The 23,481-nt window shown below is 32.5% G+C and overlaps 1 protein-coding gene across 1 annotated transcript in view; it reads left to right on the forward strand.

The window, feature by feature from the left end:
- The window catches only part of FSTL5 (follistatin like 5), a gene marked incomplete at its 3' end in the record, with an annotated part of 488,681 nt that overhangs the window by 55,909 nt on the left and 409,291 nt on the right, over positions 1 to 23,481 (forward strand). Inside the window, exon 2 of the mRNA XM_039244548.1 lies at positions 13,916 to 13,949. Coding sequence (XP_039100479.1) covers positions 13,916 to 13,949 — 34 coding nt within the window. The remainder of the gene's footprint in view (positions 1 to 13,915; positions 13,950 to 23,481) is intronic.

Raw genomic sequence — 23,481 nt, forward strand, 5'->3', positions numbered from 1 at the left:
TTTCTATATATTTTGGTGCTTCTTTTTTTATTTTTTAATTTATTTTTTAATTTTTTAAATATAGTTTATTGTCAAGTTAGTTCCCATATAACACACCCAGTATTCATCCCAACAAGTGCCCTCCTCCATGCCCATCAGCCATTTTCTCTTCTCCCCCACTCCCCATCCACCCTAAGTTTGTTCTCAGTATTTAAGAGTCTTGTGGTTTGTCTCCCTCCCTCTCCTTAACTATTTTATATTTTGGTGCTTCTATGTTGAGGATATATGTGTGTGTCCTTACTTATTGAAGTGAGTCTTTTGTAGGAAGTATATAGATGAGTCTTGTTTGTTGTTGTTGTTGTTTGGTTGGTTGGTTGGTTTTCATTTGTTTTTTTAACCCATTCAGCCATTCTATGTCTTTTGATTGGAGAATTTAGTCCATTTACATATAAAGTAATTATTGATAGGTACGTACCTATTGTTTTTTGTTCATTTCTTTCTGGCTATTTTTGTAGTTCCTCTCTTTTCCTTTCTTTTCTTTCACCCTTTTCCTGTAGTTTGATTGCTTTCTTCAGTGAAATATTTAGAATCCTTCCTTTTCTCTTTTGTGTATTTACTATAATTGTGTGTGTGTGTGTGTGTGTGTGTGTGTGTGTGTGGTTACCAGCAGTACACACATAACACTTAGGTCTATAATAGTCTTTTACAAATAGATAATACATTACTATGGAACCATTTCAAAGCTTTATATTTTACCCCCTATTTTATATTTTTGATGACACATGTTACATATTTTTATTTTACATATCCCTTAACTAATTATTTCATTTTAATTAATTTTGCTTCTTTTTTGTACTCTTTATACATGCTCCATAAGTAGTTGATCCACTCCCTTTATTATTTATTTACCTTTTCTAATGAGTTTTTACATAATATGTTTTCTTAGTATTAACTAGTAGCTTTCTTTTTAATTTAGAGAGGTCCTTTTTAATACTTCTTGTAAAGCTGGTTTAGTGGTCATGAAATCCTTTAGCTGCTGCTTCTTTGGAAAATTCTTAATTTCTCTTTCAATTTTGAATAGCCTGCTGGCTAGAGACATTTTGATATATTTTTTTCCCAGCACTTTGAATACATAATGCTGCTCCCATTTGGCTTGCATAATTTCTATTCAAAAATATGATGATAGACTAATGGGTTTCCTTTGTACATAATATATAGCTTTCCTTATGCTTTTAAGATTTGTTTCTCATTGGGTTCATCTTATTTGGCACTCTATGGCTTCCTGGACCTGCAGATTTCTTTCTGTACATTAGAGGGGTTTTCATCCATTATTTCTTCAAAAACATTTTTTCTGACCTTTTCTTTTTCTCTTCTCCTTTTGGTACCCGATAATGTAGATGTTATTCTGCTTGATGTTGTCTCAGAGGTCCCTAAAGATTTCCTTACTTCTTTTAAGTCTGTTTTTTTTTTTTTAATTTTGCTGCTCTGTCCAGATATTTTCCATTGTCTATCTTACTACTAACTGATTCATGCTTCTGTTTCATCCATTCTATTGTTGAACTCTTCCAGTGCATTCTTCCATTCAGTCATAACTTGTTTGCCACTTCTTAATATTTTCTGTCTCTTTCTAAAGTACTTCCTGTGTTCTTTCATTTCTGTCCCGAGATTAATAAACATCTTTACGATCATTATTTTGAACTCTTTATCAATGAAGTTGAGACTTAGGGTGTTTATCTACCCATTTGGGTCTCTGCTGAGCAAGGAAGACAAGATTCAGGACAGTGATTTATCCTGGCTGTATCTCTGTCTCTGTGTAGGTTGGGCAGGATTCAAGCACTCATCTAGCTCTGCTGTGACTTAGGTATGTTAGCTATTTTGATCATGGTAATTATTCCATGATGTATGTGTTTGTATGTGTGTATGTGTGTGTATTTGTTTATATATACAATACCACAATATATATTTCAGACATATACAAATATATTTGTCAATTATTCTTCAATAAAGTTAAAAAAAGTAAATGGTTGTAAATATAATGCCCTAGACTTTACTAACCTTTCAGTTAAAATGAGGTTGATATTATAATAACTGCTACCACCTACCTGCCCAAGCAGGAATGGAAATCCTATCAAATATTCTTTTACTTATTTTAGGGATATCTCACTTAAGGAGATGATCTTTTAAAATGGCTTGGCTCTGATATCATGTAATCACATTTGCTTGAAAATGTTGCTGTGTATACCATGGTTATCATCTCCTAGAGACCTCCATGTACCCACAGGTTGAGGATGTAAGTAGGAGAAACTAGACCATGACTTTGGTCACCTCACTGAGATAAAATACATAAATAACTTAAACATTTTTTTACTATGTAGTAAGACTAATATACATGTTTTAATATTCCCCTTATTTGCCTTTCCCTCAGGCTCCCCTCCACCTCCCCCCACCTCCGCCTATCTCTATTTTTATTCCTCAAGTCTTAATCTTCTTTTCATAGACACTTGCACACAATCTGTCCACCTACTAGGATGAACAATGGTTCTGTTTATGCTTAGAGGTTATCTATTGACTTCTGCTGTGCTTATCTTCCCTATCGAGGTCCCTTGGTTGCCTGTGCCCAGAATATCTTTTACGCTGGGATACTTGCCTATAAGTCTTTATATTTTCTACATTGCAGGATATATTTTTTGTACAAAGTACATTGTCAATAATAAATGTTAGTCATTGGTAGTCTCTGAAAAATGTATATTACTAGAAAAAGCATACTGTACTCCAGATCACTGGAAATTTACAAATCAAATCATTAGATTCACATAACAATTATAATTGAGAATCCATTTAGAGACTTAATAAATTACAAAGTTAAATCTTTTAAGGGATAAATATAAAATAGAAATAATTCTAATGTAAATGTATGCATTTTAAATACTAAATCACTAATTTCCATTCAAAATCATTAATTAGTGATTTATATTTATATTTATTCCAAATCCTTTAATTAGTGATTTCTGTTAGGAAAATCATCATTATTTTTCACACTTCAAAACCACACTGTGAAATCTGTTATAATAATTGGCATGTTTATTTAATTTAGATGGCTTTTTACCGAATAGCTTTAGCTATAATACTTAAGTAGTCACAAATGTTCTTCTGAAAATAGGAAAGAAGTTTCTTGAGTATATTTTTATATAATCCTCATGTATACAGAAGTATGTAGCTGAACTTTGCTTACCTGTTCTGTTTCTCCCAAAGAATTAAATATTTTACAATTCTGTGCCTTTGCACTGCTTAATACTCTTTTCCCCATCAGGTTAGTTTACTGCTTTTTAATTCTTAGCTCAAGCAACAATTTTCACTCTGAATTCTCCCTTTGCTTCAGCACAGACAATTGCTCTTCCCATCCTTGTTTCCTCATCATCCTACATATTCATTCTTTTTTCCATTCTACAAAGTCTTTATCATTGTTTTACAACTAATAGCTATCAGTGTCTCCAGACAGAATGTGAACATCTGAGATCAGAAATTTCTGTTATACATACTTCATTCCTGTCTCATTCCTGTATATTCCAAAAAAGACTTCACTAAAGGAGTAGTTTAGTATGCTAATGTCTTATTAAAGTGGTAACATGATCACAAGATTAACACTTTCTACTTATAATTTGAATTTTTTCACGCAATAATGTGATAAATGGACAAAGCCAGTTTGAATATATATTGTCAATTTAAAAAATGTAATCTCCTCCATTCTCATTTTAGAAAAAAGTTCAATATTTCAAAAATTAAATTTTTTAAATGTTTTAATTATCATTGAAATGTTTCTATATTCTTCTGGATATCCTTCACAAGGAAATATTGTCTACAACACACAATTAAATTGTCAAACGTACTTAATTTTAGATATATTTTCTTTCCAATTCAAATTTATAGCTTCAAAAAAAGTGGCTCATCAGCATACTATTTATTTTACATTTTCTTCATACTTCAACTCAAAGTCTAATAGTGATGCTACAAAAAGGGACTGCAGAATTATCATTTTTATTTTAACATTACAGGTTGAGTTAAATCACATTTTTTTCCTAACAATTTTTAAATCCTCAAATCTGTATTTATTGTAAAATAAATAAATAATTGCATACTTTATAGAGAGGAGTACTTATATATGTGTGCACCATGTATGGACTTTTAAATGAGTAATTTATCTTTTGATGATTTTAATCATCTACTATACTTGTGAGTCTGAATTATTTTCTACCTAATATTTCTCAGTACCTAATTCCTCATTTTTAAAAGATATTTTTTGCCCTAAATGCCCATAATGCCTTCACTAGTTAAATCCTGATCATCTTTTAAGATCTAGTTTGTTTATGATTTTCATGAGTACATGAACCAAAGATGTCTTTGTGACACATTGTGAAAATTCTTATTGATTGTATTTGACACAATATGTAGTGATAGTCTAAGCATATGTCGTATCCATTTAACTTGAAAACACGTACTCTTGTTACAAAAAACAGACAAAAATATTTCTAATGTTTACATTAGACTTAAACCACGAATATAATTATATATTTTCTATAATAATTGACTTTATGTTAAATGCAAATACAATATTTTCCATTATAAACTTATAAATTTAATATGTACATTTTTAATATGTATGTAACAAAAGGATAATACAAATATTATTAGATATGGGTTTGATTTATAAGTAAATTTAGCCCTAGTTTGATTTTTTTTCAAATCTCGTGCATGTCTCTTGTTACCTTGCTTATGGACTTTAGAATTCAGAGTAATATTGAGGTTGGTTATCTATCAATCCAGTAATAAGATATTTTTATCTTTTCTTACTTAAAATCACATAAACATATCAAATATAATATGAATCTACCATAATAATGTATATTATTTTTTGTATATATCAGAAATATCTGATATTTCTTTAAAACTTAAGCAAATTACTTTGACTTCTCCATGAAAAGCTGAAGCCTATTAGTTGGCCAACTTTATCATCCCATTGTGCACTTATCATGACACACTATTTGCCATCTTGCAGTCTTACCATGCACTCTCATAGTTTCTTAACTTAACTTTGTTCAAGCTATATCTTCTGATAGAATCCTCTGCTTCCCTTTTCTGTACAGATGAACTACTTATTCTTACAATATCATCTGCTCTCTGTATATACCCCAGTTCTCCACATTTTCAAAGCTTGCTTTCATCTAAGTTAAGAAAGAAGGCATTGTTCCCTTGTCTGTGCTCCCAAGATTTTATACATAATTCCACTGGTGAAAGTCACATTTTATTTTACATATTTCTTGAGTGTGTGTCTGTCCTGCCAACAGTGTGTTAAATTCAAGTGTTCAGAGACTGTATTAGGAATCATGCCCACTCTTTAGCAGATACATTTCTAGACATGGTAGGTAAACCAGTTAAGACTGCAAAGTCCCTTTTTCTCAGGGAATATACATTGGAGGAAAGGGAACATAAAATGAACAAATAAATCCATATTATTCCAGGAAGTAGCCACTTCTGTGTAAAATGGATAAAAAGCAGCTAGTAATGGGGGTGTTGTTTTATAATGGTGAAGGTTGAGGCTTATTGAGGAGGTGATGATATTGGATCAAAAACATTATTCAAAATCTAAGAGGAAATATTTTAAATGAAAGATCAGAAAATTGATTAAACTAAGTAAGCCTGAGAATTCGCCATTGGAATTTACTGAAAATATGTCTGTATCTCCAAGATTTAGGAGGCCTGATATACTGCATTTTCATTGCCACTATTTTCTTATTTTCTGGGCATTTTATGATTAAATTGCCACCAGCGAAATAGGTGTTTGAAAAAGTATGTGCATATGTGTATGTATGTGTGAACATGTGTATATGTACACACTCACTAGAGCCCGAAGGAGGGAGCTCCTGTGCTCATGGGTTGCTTGGATCAGAATAGACAAAATTTGCAACAACATTGTGGTGGAGTGATTCTGCTGAAAGTGTCGTATTCTCAGCTTCAATGAATTTAATATTGCTTATTATTAAATATTAATATTACTTAATAGCTCTAACATAAAAAAACTTTAATATTTTACATTTTAACCACCTAGCACATAGAAATGTTATATATATAACATATACATATATATTGTTCAATATATATGTTGAACATGAGTCGTTTGGGTGCAAATCAACATTTCACAACTTTTGTTTGGTTGTCTTTGGTAAACAGTAATTACATCAAAGAGAAGGGAAAAATCCTAAGAAATTTAAACTAGGCAGGCATCTAAAATTAATAATCTTTACCGTTATGCCGTTTGCCACCAAAACTTATATTTGTGTATCCTTTCCCCCATCCATTGACTGTTTTCACTGTTAGGGTCTATTAGCTCGGTATATTGTGTATGTGTGTGTATACAAATATATATATTTATTATATAATAAATTATATAGTATATATTTGCTACAAATTATATATATATATACAATATACTTTGTATAGAAGCTCAGTATATTGTGTATATGCATACACAATATAATTTGTAGCAAATATTTTTTCCTTTTTTAATGTTTATTTCATTTTTGAGAGAGAGACAGAGAGTGAGTGGGGGAGGAGTAGTGAGAGAGGGAGACACAGAATCCAAAGCAGGCTCCAGGCTCGGAACTGCAAGCACAGAGCCTGACATGGGGCTCAAACTCACAAACCACAAGACCATAAACTGAGCCAAAGTCAGCATTTAACCAGCTGAACCACTCAGGTGCCCCGTAGCAAATATTTCTAACATTTTATGCAATGCTGCTGTATGTTAGACTATTAGTATATATAATGATTCAGGTTTGGTGAATGATAACAATCTATTTACTTCAATAACAAGTGTGGATCATATGGATTGGAAGCAAGATGACTTTAGCCAGGACATGTCACTTCTGGATATGACAGATTTATTTGTTTCTTTTGTTAATATTAAATTTTAAGATTCATTAAGGACTTGATTAAATGTCAGTAAAACTATTCTGTACATTTGAGTTTTCTTAAATCACATGACAGAAGTGTTTTTTGTTTGTTTGTTTTGTGTTTTTTTCAATATGTGATTAACCCAAACACAGTTTGTGCTTTATTATACACTTTAGGCAATGAAAAACAAACAAACAAAAAAGGCAAAGACCATTTTCCCACCATGACTTTAACGAAAGTCTGTAGTCTCGCAGGATGTGCCACCCATTTAACCAAAGAAAACGATATGTTTGAAAGAGACTCTTTAAAAAGAAAATTACTTTCTAATATCACGTTAATTATCTAGGTAGCATGGCCTTATGATATGCTTTTTTATTAATGGCCAAGTGCAAACCATGTCACAGTAGGCTGAGGAAAAACAGTAGCAACCTAGAAATCTTTTCTTTTTCACTCTCATATCAGAAGGGGAAAAATGCTGCATTTTACATACTAGATGTTCCCTACTTCCTTCCTGTAGTATAGACATTTTTATGTATATTCAAAAGAAAGACTAAGTATATTCTTTCAAAGTCAGAGAGAGAATTGTTTTACCTCTTAAAAGGACCAAGTCGATTGCACCTGTACTTGCTTCATTCTCACATCCCTCTTAGTATAGGGAAGCCTGTGAGATGACCAAAAAAGGCACATCATTAGTGTCATTAATCTACAATATGCATATGCAAATTTAAAATAAGAGTATAATGGGGATTATTTGTATGAGGTTTATGTATTTTTTAATGTTTATTTATTTTGACAGAGAGAGAGAGAGAGAGAGCACATGTGTGGTGAAGCTAGGGACAGGCAAGGAGAGAGGGAGGCATAGAATCCCAAGCAGATTCTGCACTGTCAGTGCAGAGCCCAATGTGTCATGTTCATTCTTTTAAGTGATTTAAGCTTTATATTATGGAATGAGAGGACAATTCACTGTCTAATGTTTATCACAATGCTGTTATGATGGAAATGATTCATTTAGCACTTAGAATGTGTCTTCTATTTCTAGAGAGCATGTACTTCTCAGTAAGAAGGAAGGAACCAGGTAAACTATGGAGATATTGTGGCCAGGCATTTACTTTTAGTGACTGATGAAGAAACATCAGTTTTTTTATGTTATAGGCATCATGAGATGTAAGTAAATGACATGCTATAAATCCAAATTGTAAATAGGAAGTATTCTTAATAATAGCTTCTAGACTGATAGCATTCGGCCCTTAAATGGAACTAGCAACCTGTACATTAGTGTTTTAGGCTATAGTCTTGTTAGCTTAGATGCTTTAGAATCACCACATCTCACTTTAAAAATTACTGTGCACCCCAACTTGACTTAATTTTATACTGGCTTAGCTAGTTCTATTTATTATGTTGTATCTTTTCATATTTAAGATATTACATAATCATGTGTTCTTTCTGAATTCATACTGCTACCCAGATTGTCTTTGCCAATCTTTATCATACTGTCTGCAAGGATCTATTTACTCATTCCTACCATTAAGCTGGATTTCATGGAGTCTATTTATATAATTAATACGCACTTTGGGATTCTTCCAAGAAGTGGTGTAGTACAAAGTAAAATACAAATGGTTTGCTATTATTTAATTTTGATATGTGGCCAAAATATATTTCTTATTTTAAGACAAGATCAATTTATCAGAAAGTCTTTTGAAAGAATATTAAAATTGAGTTATGTCAAAGGATTGGCATTCTATCATTGCAGACAAGACTAAGTTTTCTTAATGTAAGAATGTTTTTAATGTATCATGAGCCCAGAATAACAAATCTTTCTGATCTTTTAGGAGTTCTCACATAATTAAATAATCACAATTTTCTCCTTAACATTTCCCCATTAAAAGATTAACATTAAAAACATGAGGTAATAGTATATAAAATAAAATTCTGGGAAGTATATTTTCAGGTAGATAAAGCAACATTTTAGTCATAGAAGCAAGTTGGACAGTTATTACTTTGAAAATCCTAAATAATATTCATTAAGTTCCTACTGAGATGGTTTTAATACAAGGTTTGCAGTGAATGAGGTAGTTAATCCTTATTTGTTTCTTGCTTTACAGGTTTATTATTCTCAGTCCATTAAATTAATTTCTTTTTTAAAATTTTTAATGTTTTATTTATTTCTGAGGGAGAGAGAGAGAGAGAGAGAGAGAGAGAGAGAGAGAATGTGAGCAGGGAAGGGTCAGTGAGACAGGGAAATACAGAATCTGAAGCCAGCTCCAGGCTCTGAACTGGCAGTCAGCACAGAGCCCAATGCAGGGCTCGATCCCACGACTGTGTGATCATGACCTGAGCCGAAGTCAGACACTTAACTGACTGAGCCACCCAGTCACCCCCATTAAATTAATTTCTATTTTTTCTTTAAATACATGCTACTTAAACATTTCTAGTTTATTTATAGAGCATTTAAGGCTATTTTCATTGATGACTTATAATTATGTACAATTGTGTAAATAGAGAATTAGGTTTTAAGAAACAGATACAATAAGATATGATATCAGTATTAAGCCTGTTTGACTGTAGTCAAAATAAAGCTAAGTATCATATAAACTTATGATGGCAAAACTCAATTAGGATTTTGACACTACCAAGCTGTCCTACTCACAAAAAGCAGTGCTTTTAAAACCTTCTTTATCTCCTTAAATTTCTGACAAATCAGCCTACATCATCACTCAGCCAACTTTCCTTCTAATGGATAAAGAAAATAAATCCTCACAGATTAAATGCTTAAAATTAATCACATCAAACCTATAAACCTCTTGCATCTATGACCACCTCTCTGTGTCCACCTGTTATATTAGAGGAACTGATTCTCCTTCCATCTAAATGTCTCCACTTATGTTCTGTGCTACATCAATAAATAACCTTAAAAAAATCAGTCATACCATCTCTCCCTTTATCATAATCCCTTCCGTTTCTACTATGTATCTCTCCTAATTTATACATTCTCAATTCTCGCTGATATAAATGATATAAAACTAAACATGAACAAAGAGATGAACAAAAAACAAACACAATACCTTGTTTGGATTTCTCTTTACTCTCTAGCCACACACCACTCCAGGTTTTTCTTTCCTATGCAAGTTTTTCCCATTCCATTTTTTACTATTTCACACATTTCCCAACTTCTGTATCCTTCCTTGAGGAACTTCGGTTTTACTTCCAAACCCATAATACCACAAAACCATGCTTCCTTTGAAGTCAATGATTACATCTATGTCACTGTTTTCTAATGGGCATTGCCTTAGACATAATCATACTTGGTCCACCAGAAGAAGTCTATACTATTGAAAATTTCTCCCTTTCTAAGATATTCCTTGGGAGTCAATGATTCCATCTTCTTTTGCTTTTTTCTCCTATGATTTGTCTATCCTTCTATTCTCTTTTGTTGGTTAATTCAACTTTATATTTTTCTTATATTGTTTCCAGTACTCAATTCTAGATCATTCAACTCCACTATATGTTCTTTAGATGCAGTACTGATGCTTTATACATAGCATGATGATTTCTAAATTTATACGGCTTGTTGACATATCTCTTATGAGTTCCAGACATTTTAACCATCTGCCTACTTTGCATCCTCAGAGTGATATTTAAAGTAAAATCAAAGTCAGCATGTTCAAATATCAAATCCATGAAAAATTCAGGCTCTTCACCTTTTAAGAGATAGAGTAGATAAGGATTACTTTAACCATATAGAAGAATGGAGAAATGAGGAAGATGGAGATAAGAAAGATGGCCAAAGAAGTAAGGAAAAATCAGAAGTTCAGATTTGGACAGATAAGTAGTCTATTACTGGACATCCAAATAGGGATGTCAGAAATACAGTTGAATGTATGAGGCTGAAGTTCAATGGAGAGAATTGGCTAGAGATATAAATTTGAGAGTCCTTAGGAAAAGGATGGTGGTTAAGGCCAGAAGACTAGGTAAGATCACCAAAGAAGTGAGGTATGTATGGGAAAAGGTAAGAGTTCAATGTCTATGAAACTAGTGTTTAGAAATTGAGGGGATGAAGATGAATCAGTAAAAGAGATGGAAAAGGGGTGGTCAGACAAGAGAAAAAAATCACAGAGTGAGACAGTATTAGAAGTCAAGTGAAGAAGGGATAGAAATGTTTCTTTTTGGGGTACCTTTTTCATTTTAGAGGCAACTTCATCCTTCTAGTGACTCAGATCCTTGAAATCATCCTCATCTATTCTATATCTCATACTCCAAATTTATTCTATTAGGAAAACTTGACAGTTCCAACTAATATTTCAACTCCACTGCTACTGCACTGTTTTATGTCATTATTACATCCCATCTGGATTACTTTCACCTGATCCCTCTAATTTTGTCCTTGCCCTATTTAACCTATTCTTGTTTTTTTTTTTAAGATTTTTATTTATTTCTAGGAGAGAGAGAGAAAGACAGCGTGAACAGGGGAGGGTCAGAGAGAGAGGGAGTCACAGACTGAAACAGGCTCCAGGCTCTGAGCTGGCAGTCAGCACAGAGCCCGATGCGGGGCTCGAACCCACCAACCACGAGATCATGACCTAAGCGAAAGTCGGACGCTTAACCGACTAAGCCACCCATGAGCCCCCTATTTAACCTATTCTTAATCGCCAGAAGGATTCTTCTTAAATGCAATTAAGATAATGTCACTCCTCTGTGAAGAAACTTACATTGTTTTCTCAGCTATCTCAGTGTATGAGCCAAAGATCTAACAAGTGCCCCAGCTGCCAATCTAACTGACCCCTTTGCTCCCTTATTGCATTTCCTACTAAACTACCCTTACTTAGTCTAGTCTAGTGACACTGTACCTCAGGACATGTGCAGTTGTTTCTTTTCCCTAGAATATATTGTCCCGAGATAAATGCTTGAAAATCCTCTCATTTCATTCAAAACTTTGTTCAAAAGTCATTGTATCAGTCTATGGACATTTAGGCTCTTTCCATAATTTGGCTATTGTTGTTAATGCTGCTATAAGTATGTGTCTCTTTGAATCAGTATTTTTGCATCTTTAGGTAAATATCTAGTAGTGCAATTGCTGGGTCATAGGGTAGTTCTATCTTCAATTTTTGAGGAATCTCCGTACTGTTTTCCAGAGTGGCTCTTGCCATTTGCCATGATGTGGATGGAGCTAGAGCTATTCTGCTAAGCAAAATAAGTTAGTCAGAGGAAGACAACTACCAAATGATTTCACTCGTATATGGAATTTCAGAAACAAAACAGATGGACACAGGGAAATTAAAAAAGGAGAGAGGGGGGCAAACTATAAGAGAATCTTAACCATAGAGAACAAACAAAGTGTTGATGGAGGGGAGGTGGGGGCGGGGATGTGTTAAATGAGTAATGGGCATTAGGGAGGGCTCAATTACTTGTATTGAGCACTGGGTATTAAGTAATGAATCACTAAATTCTACTCCTGAAACTAATATCACACTATATGTTAACTAACTAAAATTTAAATAAAAACTTGAAAAATAAAATCTTTTTATCATTGTAGACCTATGTAAAGTTGCAGTCACCTACTCTAAAAGTACATTCTGTGGATATATCTTTTTTCTAAATAGGACTTAGTAACATTTAAGCAGTATGTTACTTTAAGGACATATTTTTTGTTTTATTTGTTTTGTTTTGTTTCTGTTTTCTTCATACTTTGTAGCCTTACTACCTGAAGGAGTGTCTGGCACATAAAAGCAATCTATACATATTTATTCAAAGAATAAATGACTCAATGAATGAAAGAATCAATGGAGTAAAAGGAGGAGAGAGGACAGAGAGACCGAGAGATTATTTTTTTTTATTAACAAATATCTCTTTGGAAATTTTAAGCTTGCTTATCCTATATTATGAAAGAATAATGCATTTTTAAGTCAAGTAATTTACATTTAGATTGTAGCTTAAATGAACAACAGATACTTTAAATTAAAAATAAACCTGAACTGGAAAAAAAACAATTAGCAAAGAACAATACAGAATTCAAAAACAAAAGCTGGATAAACTAGGACAAGAGAAATAGCATGCTAAGTATAACAGTCTAATAGAATCATACACTGGATAAGCTTATTTCCTAAATACATATTTGTCAATATGCATTTTTAGTCTCAAATATGACTCTGGGATCAATGCCTGCCACAAAATAAGTTCTTCATTTTTTCACTATTTTCATAAATCTTACCAAAATTTATTGGGATGGATACAATGTTGAAGTTTTATTTCTATATGTGTGTGTCATTTTTATTAGAAATTTATTTCAAAATTATTTTTAGTATAGGCCCTGAAACTTTTAGACAGAGTAAACTATGCTTGAATTTTAATTGAGGAGTTATAGAGGGCACAATTTCTACTTAAAAACTTGAAAGCAAGCTAATTCTTTTGGGGTTGCCTGGTAACTAATAAGGAGTATGTCAAATTGAAAGACAGGTCTGACAGAAGCAGCCTTTGAATAAATAATAGGATTGTTGTCAACTTTAGCCTCTGAGAAGTGAGTCAGGAACCAATTCTAAGTTACACTGAAGAAAAGACAGTTGAAATGTATTTTGTGTTTTTTTAGTGAATTGTCCACTGTTTGCCCTTAAACAATTTTCCTCACCAACAATTTGTGATTAATGTAGAGAGGTTAAAAGAAAATTCTGAAGACACCATTGAATATCTGTTGAAATTAAATGAAAATGGCCTGAGGCATTTTGAGAGTCAGGATTATTTATTCATTGCCATTTATTTTTTTATAAATCCATATTAATGCAATGTATTAGCTCCTTAAAGAAATAAATGGACACCAAGAATGATTACTACTCTGATAAGAGATTTGACATAAGTGATTTTTAGGGTGACAGTCTTGTCGCAGTGACTCCAGGGTATATGTACAACAATATGCCTGGACAAGTCTTTAGTTACAATGATATATCAAGCTGTTGATCGTATACTCATGGATTGTGACCTATTTCTGTTTTAATTCCAGCAGGAAAAGAGTCAAGAAAGTTCAAGAATCAAAGGTAAGAAACGGCGGTTTTAAGATCATAGTTTCATAAATTCATGTGAGTATAGAAGAAAGAAAGCATGCAGCTTTGGAAACTTACTTAAATATGAGAAAACAAAATGAATTCAAAATTTTCAACGTGGCTTTAAGGTCATTGTGAGCCCTTTGGAAATTCTAGGTCACTGGGGATCCTCTATTGAGGTTTCATTTTTTCATATAATGCTGTTGGGAACTTCAGCAGAATTTTCTGTTAACTCTCTGAATTGTTCTCATGGATTCCTCCATCAGGCATTGTCCAGAACCGTTGGCGTTCTGTTACATCCATGGTTTACCAGATAAACTTTACAAAATATATCTCATGGAAAAACAATTATTAAATTGCTGTTATCTCATTTATTTCTACAAAAAAAGCAAGAACATATTTATGTATTAAAAATTGGTGATAGCATGGTCAACTCTAGTCAGACATAGGGAAACTCTTTTTCCCATAATAACATTCCATGTTTTGATGTTTACTTTTTGAGATAATAAATTACTCCAGGTAGATTACAGTTCTTTAGCAAAAGGTTTTCATTAGCTTGTTCTCCTGCTGATCATAATAATGAAATTTAACTGATTTTTCATGAGTTAATTCTTCTGGCTTCGCCATTCAGGTGCTGGCCCTTCTTATTGCACAGTCCCTCACCAATTCCTTTCCAGTAGATGTTTTGTCACAAACCTGACTATGGAGTGAATGGTTGTCTTCCCATTTCCTTCCATCCTTTTTGCATAGAAAAATAGGTTTATTTTTATTTTACTTTTTCTTAGAGTTCTACAGAACCAAAACAAACTAACACCAAAACAAAAAACAAAAAACAGAACAAAACAAAACTGTGAAGTTACCAAGTTTACATATACTTCTGAAACAATGAAGGGGAAATTATTCTTCTGAGGGTCTCTAAATTGATGGTATTAATCTTGCTTACTAATAACAAATCCAAATAGAATCTTCCCTGCACATTTCCTGCAAGCAATTGAATTACTCCATTTGGTTTCCATGTTTGGTCATCTGTATGTGTCTGTATTCCTGAAGAATATGAAAAGACAGACTTTTTTATTTTGCTAGGTATGTTTTATTCAAATGAATTATGTAAGACTGCCCTTCCAGGGATTCCCAAACTATTTGTGTTCTTTTTCAGCAAACTGAAGTATGTCTTGTTATTTTATATGTGAAATTATTACACTTATTTATCCTCAAAGCACTAATATTAACTCAAAATTTCATACTTTTGTGTTACAAAAGGGAATTTCTATTCCAAGATGTTCTGTATGATGTGCATTTAAATGATATATACATTTTAAGCATATTGAGTACACATCTTCCTTCCCTTGAAGGACCCCAGTGTTTCAAGTTAAACTTAAATCATATTTATAATTCTGTTATAGTTGAAATAAGTATAGCTTTCTTCTTGATGCTTTATTGTCTTGGGATATATAAATCCTATCATCTATAGTAGCAGAAATTATATTTTTTCAATGACTGCCTAGGAACATGTTTTCTTTTATAATGTAATAAAATTTTGAGATGATGCTTGTCACTTCTTTCACTGTTATTGGCTGACACATGGTTCAGAACTCTCACATTATGGCTTCTAGGCTACTGAGTTGCAAGTAAATTAGAGACATACAGTTTTGTTGGGACCTGTTGCCAAACTCTACTTAGAATTCAGTATTTTTCTTGACTATGGGAATCACCTTTAATGTTTTTTTTTACTTGAAATTACAAGTGGCATTAAATTTGTCTTTAAAGGCTAATATTAAGGAAAAAAGAATTGAATAAACCAATTGTTTACACATTGATAGATGAGAAAAATTCTAAAAATCAAATATTGTACATATTTTGGTAACCAATTGTTGAAATGTGAGTTTTGTTCACATGATATTAGTAATCAATTCTAATATCCAATTCCCCAGACTTCCTGACCAATTGGTATTCTTATTTTTAGAACATGTTTATTATACAGTCAGGAATGTATGCAGAGGAAGTCTTTAACCTTCTAATTTTTCTAATTCTGTACCTATTCATGATTATGACAAAAATTCCAACCTCATTATATAAGTGACCTGAAATCACATAAATTCACAAAGCAGTCCAGTGAAAATCAATCAATCTTTCCTCTGTGTACATGGAAATTTATATTGAAATGTTTAGAAACTTGCAATTCTAACCCTGACTAATTATTTGATACTCACACATGCTTTTATTCTAATATTATTTTGAGATGCCATAGAATCCAATCTGTACTAATTCTAAAATTACATTTATATGGAATTGAATTGGCAAAATGAATTTTGGTTTGATAGTTAGTATACCATTGAATTCTCAATTGATTTTCACATTTAAATTGCTTATGTTGTCAAATGAATTAGAGCTTAACCTCTATCTAGTTAGTACACAATTTTGAGGATTACAATGATGTAAGATATCCTTTCTTAAAGATACATTGAGAATGATAGCAGGATCATTGTCTTAATAGGTGTAAAAAATGATCAACTCTTTGGGAAGGCATATTTTGCACTGGATTTCAGTGACATTACAAATATATTAGGATACGGTATATTATGTGTTTAAAATTCATTAAGAATTTAAGGGGTGCCTGGGTGGCTCAGTCAGTTAAATGTCCCACTCTTAATTTTGGCCCAGGTCATGTCATGATTTCAAGGTTGGTGGGAACGAGCTCCACATTGGGCTGTGTGCTGACAGTGCAAAGTCTGTTTGGATTCTCTCTCTCTCCTTCTTTCTTTGCCCTTCCCCCATTTGTGCTGTCTCTGTCTCTCAAAATAAATAAACTTAAAAAAATTTGTTAAGAATTTGATAAATATTATTAGGAAATAATTTCCTTTGAAGAATAGTTCATTACAATACAAGGATCATAAGTCAGTTTTCCAGGGGCATATTTCTGCCAATATTTCTCAGGGGCATATTTTAATTTGTGTTATGTTTATTCATTCATATTTAAGAGCGTCTCTCTAGAGTTCTCAGTGATAAGTGTAACAGTTTTTGACAAAAAATTAAATGATTCTTCCTTTACAAAGAGCTTAAAACTTCTGTCAACTTAGTTGAGCTTTGTTTTTGTTTTTGTTTTTATGTTTTATTTATTTCTGAGAGAGAGAGAGAGAGAGAGAGACAGCATGAACAGGAGAGGGCCAGAGAGAGAGGGAGATACAGAATTTGAAGTAGGTTCCAGGCTCTGAGCTGGCTGTCAGCACAGAGCCCAACACAGGGCTCAAACCCACTAACCATGAGATCAAGACCTGAGCCGAAGTCAGACGCTTAACCTACTGAGCCACCCAGGCGCCCTAACTTAGTTGAGCTTTGAACTTTCCAAAAATAATTTAAAACACTTACTGCAGTCAGAAGGACAATATTACTGTGGGAAGTTTGAATATGATTATACTGTAGCATGTTCCTGAGTATCTGCTTCCTCTCTCTGTCATTAAAAGCATGTTCATTCATTCACCGAAAAGATTCAGGTCTTTTATTATGCATTTTTCCTTCCTCACTTTTCAAGTGGAAACTTTTAGCTCTTCTCATTCAGAAGTGATAAAAATAAAGTATAGTCCCCTTTCATTGCTAGTTATATGTTGGGGGACACTGAGGACTAAAGTCGGTTCCCTAACAGTTACTTACATGGCATATTATTAACCTCTTTCTTTTTTAAAAAATATTTTTTAATGTTTATTTATTTTTTGAGAGAGACAGAGAGATAAAGCAGAAGTGGCAGAGGGGCAGAGAAAGGGAGACACAGAATCCCAAGCAAGCTCTAGGCTTTGAGCTGTAAGTACCGCCCAACCCGGGGCTCAAATTCACAGACCGTGAGATCATGACCTGAGCTGACTGTCAGACACTTAACTGACCGAACCACCTAGGGGCCCCAACATCTATCTTTTCTTAAATATCTAATGGATGTCAGATATTTGGTGGGGCTTTTACAGGTATTATCTCCTTTTAATCCTCAAACATATTATTAGGTAAGATTTAGCATTAAACATGCCAGTGTTTGGGGGAAACACATATGAAATAAATAATTCAGAAAACTATTATCATTTTGTTCTATTTTTAAATGGGTTACATTTTATTTAACCAATTACCAATTATACATTAGGTACATTTAGCATGCTGTTATTAGCAATGCCTTTTTACATTTTCATGGATTTGATACATATGATTTTTATCATATAGGCATTATGTTTTCTTCAATGGTATGGTATTACAAATTAATTCTCTTACTGCTAATTTGTATAAATACTGCTCAGGGCTTTGTAACTTTAAGAAAAATTTGATCATTATCAATTATCATTACAATGTGGCATAGTAATGTTCTAAGGGACAGATGTAGAATTGTGCCAGCTTTTGCAATACATGCTTGTGATTTTGACAAGTGACTTAGCCCTCCAGAAGTAGTTCATTTTTTATAGTTAATGTAAAAAACCTACTCCATGATATCAAAAGTCCTTTTATATATATAGAAATTCTAGGGCTAAGACCATATCTAAACAAATTAAAGGTGTGTGTTTGGGGGTGTTTTGGTGGCTTAGTTGGTTAAGTGTCTGACTCTTGGTTTAGGTTCAGGTCATGATCTCACGGTTTGTGGGTTCAAACCCCAAATCAGGCTCCATGTGGCCTGCTTGGGATTCTCTCCGTCTCCCTTTCTCTCTGCCCCTCCTCTGCTTGTGCTTTCTTTTTCTCAAAATAAATAAATAAACTTAAAAAAAAAAGGTGTGTGTTTGGGACAATAACTGCTATTAAAGTACTATGGAACCTGTAGTTTTTACACACAAGCACATACACACACAAGCCATACATGCTATGTACTTTTATGGAACTATGCATTCAGTTTCTTTTTTTTTCTACATCACAAAATTACCAATCAAGAACACTGCAAATGATGTGGTACATACAGGAATGGATATACATATGATATATATATATATATACACATATATACATATGATATATATATATATATATATTGATGTGGTACATACAGGAATGGATATACATATGATATATATATATACACACATGTATACATATGATATATATATACACATATATACATATGATATATATGTATATATACACATATATACTTATATATGTAAAATACATATAATTTATCTCTATTATATACATACATATACATTATATATGTATGTAATATTGAATTGGAATTGGAATGCTAATAAACTTCTAATCTGAGTTGCTTAAATATTCAGACCTCTTTTCACTAGAATAATCTTATAGATTCGCTGAGGTTAGCTCACTTCCTCAAGAGCAGGTAACTAGTCAGAAACAGTTATGAGATAGGGATGGACCTTCAAATTTGTATTCCAGAAAGCCAGTGGACACATTACATCAATAAATGAAAATATTATATAAAACTGAAAAATGGAAATTCATATACATGAGACCTTCATGAGACTCTTTGTCTAATTGTTGGATGTCTTTATGTTTAGAAAATTAAATATAGCCAAACAATAAGTAATGCCTGAAAGAGACTGTTACCATTATGTGAAATTCAGAGTTGGTATTATTTTTAATGAATTATAATATCATACATAATTGATGGTAAGTATTTTGGTATTTGGTTTAAAAAGTTATTTCTGAGACAAAAGATTATAAATTTTATGATATAAACTGTGGTATTTTTGTCTATTATATTCAAGTTATAATTCTTCAGAAGTTTAAGTATCTAGAAGACAAGAAAACTCAGGTCTAGGAAATGTCAACCAAAGGATTATTTTATTTGTTTTTGGCCAACTATATTGGGTAAGCCCTAAAGAAGTGGACTTATGGAAGACTTCTGATAATAATAATGACTATTTTTTTAAATTTCTGAGAGAGAGAGAATGCAAGCATGAGCAGGGGAGGGTCAGAGAGTGAGGCAGATACAGAATTTGAAACAGGCTCCAGGCTCTTGAGCTAGATGTCAGCACAGAGCAGGACACGGGGCTCGAACCCACGAACTGTGAGATCATGACTTGAGCCAAAGTCAGACAGTCAACTGACTGAGCCACCCAGGTGCCCCAATAATTATTGAAAATTATATGTAAAAATATGTGAGGAAGTAATAAGATATATATAGAGAGAGACATACCTCATTTTATTACATTTCACTTTGTGTTTCACATATATTGTCTTTCAGATTCAAAGTTTATAGCATCCCAGTGTTGAGCAAATCTGTTGGCACCATTTTTCCAAAGCATTTGCTCACTTTGTGTCACATTTTGGTAATTTTTTCACTATGGCAAACTTTTTCATGATTAATATATTTGTTATAGCGATCTTCAATCAGTTATTACAACTTACTGAAAGCTCAGATGATGGTTAGCACCTTTGCACAGCAAACTATTCTTTAATTAAGATATGTACATTAATTATTCAGCAGTGCTATTGCACCATTAATAGACTATGACATAGTGTAAACATAACTTTTGAATGAACTGGGGAATTAAAAATTAATTTGACTCACTTTATTGGAGTATTTATTTGTTTTATTGTGGGTGGTCTGGAATTTAACCCTCAATATCTCTGAGGTATGCCTGCCATTTTACAATGTAGCAATTGCATTTTTAAAAATTGTATTTTGCTCTATTTATTTTATTACAAATGCAGTTGAAATTAGTTGGGAGAAAACATATTCTCATGAATGATTATTAATTACCTTGTTGCAAAATATCAATGTCATATATGCATTACTTTCTAGTGTGTGATTGATTAGCAGCTCTTAAATTACTAATATGTGCATCTCACATATTTTTATGCATTTTGCTTTACACTTAACAATATGAGTATAAATCAATTGTTGAATAACAGATCAATTAAAAATTTAATTTCCAGTTTTTATGAACACATTGCAATACTTTTCTGATTTCATTAGCTGAAATCTGTTCCATTTATGATTTTTTTCTATGAAAAAAACCCCTGATCATAATTCTTTATATGATTGATTGGTGTTTTGTGATAAGGTGAGTTTTGAAATAAAATAATAATACATAGATGTAATACAAAGATGCAAATTCTAGAAGCCATATATATAAGATAGTATTCGTTACTTTGAAAAACTTTAAAAAATATAGCAATTTCAGTTCCAATGTATAACTCTATAGAAGAAAAACTAATTTATAGGTATATGTTCACTATAAAAAATCTAAAAGATGCCGCCAAATATTTTACTAAATAACTTTCAAATAGTATAGATTTCAATAAAAGTAATAACTTTTCCCAGGGAATTAAGGTAATTTTCCTTATCCATTCTTCAAAAAACTCACTTGACCAACTTGGTATTATTTTAAATGGTCTTTGTGTGTTTCCTCCTGCCACAACAATCAAGAAGACAAACTTCCTTCACTACTTAATGATGTTATTATCATCAACTGGAAGATATTTCAAAAAGTAGGGGCGCCTGGGTGGCTTAGTCGGTTAAGCGTCCGACTTTCGCTTAGGTCAAGATCTCGCGGTTCGTGGGTTCGAGCCCCGCGTCGGGCTCTGTGCTGACTGCCAGCTCAGAGCCTGGAGCCTGTTTCAGAGTCTGTGACGCCCTCTCTCTCTGACCCTCCCCTGCTCACGCTGTCTCTCTCTCTCTCCTAGAAATAAATAAAACATTAAAAAAAATTAAAAAAAAGTATATATATGTGCATATATATAAGAATATATATAAAGATATACATATAAAGAATAATAGAATAAGTTATATACACATAAAGAATATATATAAAGATATATATATATATAAAGAATAATAGAATAATTTAAGGCTGCATGTAATATCAAGTTAATATTGTTCAAGTTTTTCTTTACAGAAACCAATAGTTTGTATACCTGTACAGTAGCATCTCAACATTGATCTTTTCTTCAATCACAAACTCAAAATACCATTTTTTAAATGTTAATTTATTCATTTTTAAGAAAGAGTGAGAGCATGTGCAGGGGAGAGGCAGAGAGATAGGGAGAGAGAGAATCCCAAACAGGCTCCGTGTTGATCAAGCCTGACATGGAGCTTGATCTCAAGAACCACAAGATGGTGACCTGAGCTAAAATCAAGAGTCCAATGCTTAACCAATGGAGCCACCCAGGCACCCTACAAAATGTATTTATTCTAGACTTTAGCAGAGCTAAATTTTCCTAAAGCTTTTGTTAATTCTATAGTTGGAAACAGTTGAATGGCATGTTTATTTTTATTTTTATGTATTTATTTTTTAATGTTCTTTTTTTTAAATTTTTTATTTTTGAGAGAGAGAGAGAGACTGACTGAGCAGGGGAGAGTCAGAGAGAGAGAGACACACACAGATTCCAAAGACAGGCTCAAGGCTCTGAGCTGTCAGCACAGAGCCCTATATGGGGCTCAAATCCACCCACGGTGAGATCATGACCCGAGCCAAAGCCTGAAGCTCAACCGAGTGAGCCTCCAACACGCTACTGAATGGCATGTTTCAAGAAAAATGAAGTAATATTAATCCAAATGCATTGGTGACTTCATTTAATTAGCTTGACAAATCACTTCATTCAGTTGTAATGGTTAGACTTTGAGACAGAGTAGTTCTTTAAATGGTTGAGGACATTAATTTTGGGGGAGGTTACGTCTTTATTTTATCTGCCAATGAAAAATTACATGGTCTATCAGTTCCTCTTAATATTTTGTCTCCTCAGGTTCTTTAGCATGAAATTTGACTCTATTAAAGAGATTATATTTAATTAGGTTTTTAAAATATATATTTCTTCTTTCTTACCACTTAATGAAATAATATTTAAGTATTTTGTAATTCATTTTTTTAATTATGAAGGATAGAAATTTTATATAAAAATGAGTTGTTACTTTGTGATATACTCATTGACTTCTATGAGGTAAAGTAGACATGCATTTCTTTGTCTAACTATGATAGATTAGTTAATTTAGAATTTTACCTAATATGTTAAAAGTCAAATCATTATAAGATACATTTTATAGTCTTAATTCATTAAATGGGTAATTTTTTTCAATTAGTTCGATAATTAGATATAAACATTTTTACTGGCAAATGCATGTCATTTTACTAAAATTAATATTGTTTCTTAAATTCCTAGTACATGGAATCCTTATCCATTGGATCCTGGAAAATAAGGGAAAACTTTGGTCAAATATGTTGTGTGATACTGCATAATTTTTACATACCCCTTTAGTGATACTTATCTTGCTTCATTAAGCAAGATTGTATTATAAGATAATTAAAAATTTTAAACATGCTGGCAATGTTGGTGGTAGAAACACATATATGAAAAAAGTGTTAATTTCACAAAGGGTTAAGAGGCCAGGACATGTTGATTTTATTTTGTCTCATTATTTTACATAATTCCAAATTAAAATCCAAGTACTTTCAAAACTTGAAGATATTTGACCTACTGATATTAAATTGCCTTCAAGTGTCCTGTTATATTTATTCTTAGAAGAAGAAAAAATAGTACAAGGCAGTGGCCACTGTTTTGAACATAAATGTATATAGGAGATGTAAGCTTAATTTGGGGGAAG

This window comes from Hyaena hyaena, unplaced genomic scaffold (assembly GCF_003009895.1).
Source record: "Hyaena hyaena isolate Hyena2069 unplaced genomic scaffold, ASM300989v1 scaffold_244, whole genome shotgun sequence".
Lineage (NCBI taxonomy): Eukaryota > Metazoa > Chordata > Mammalia > Carnivora > Hyaenidae > Hyaena > Hyaena hyaena.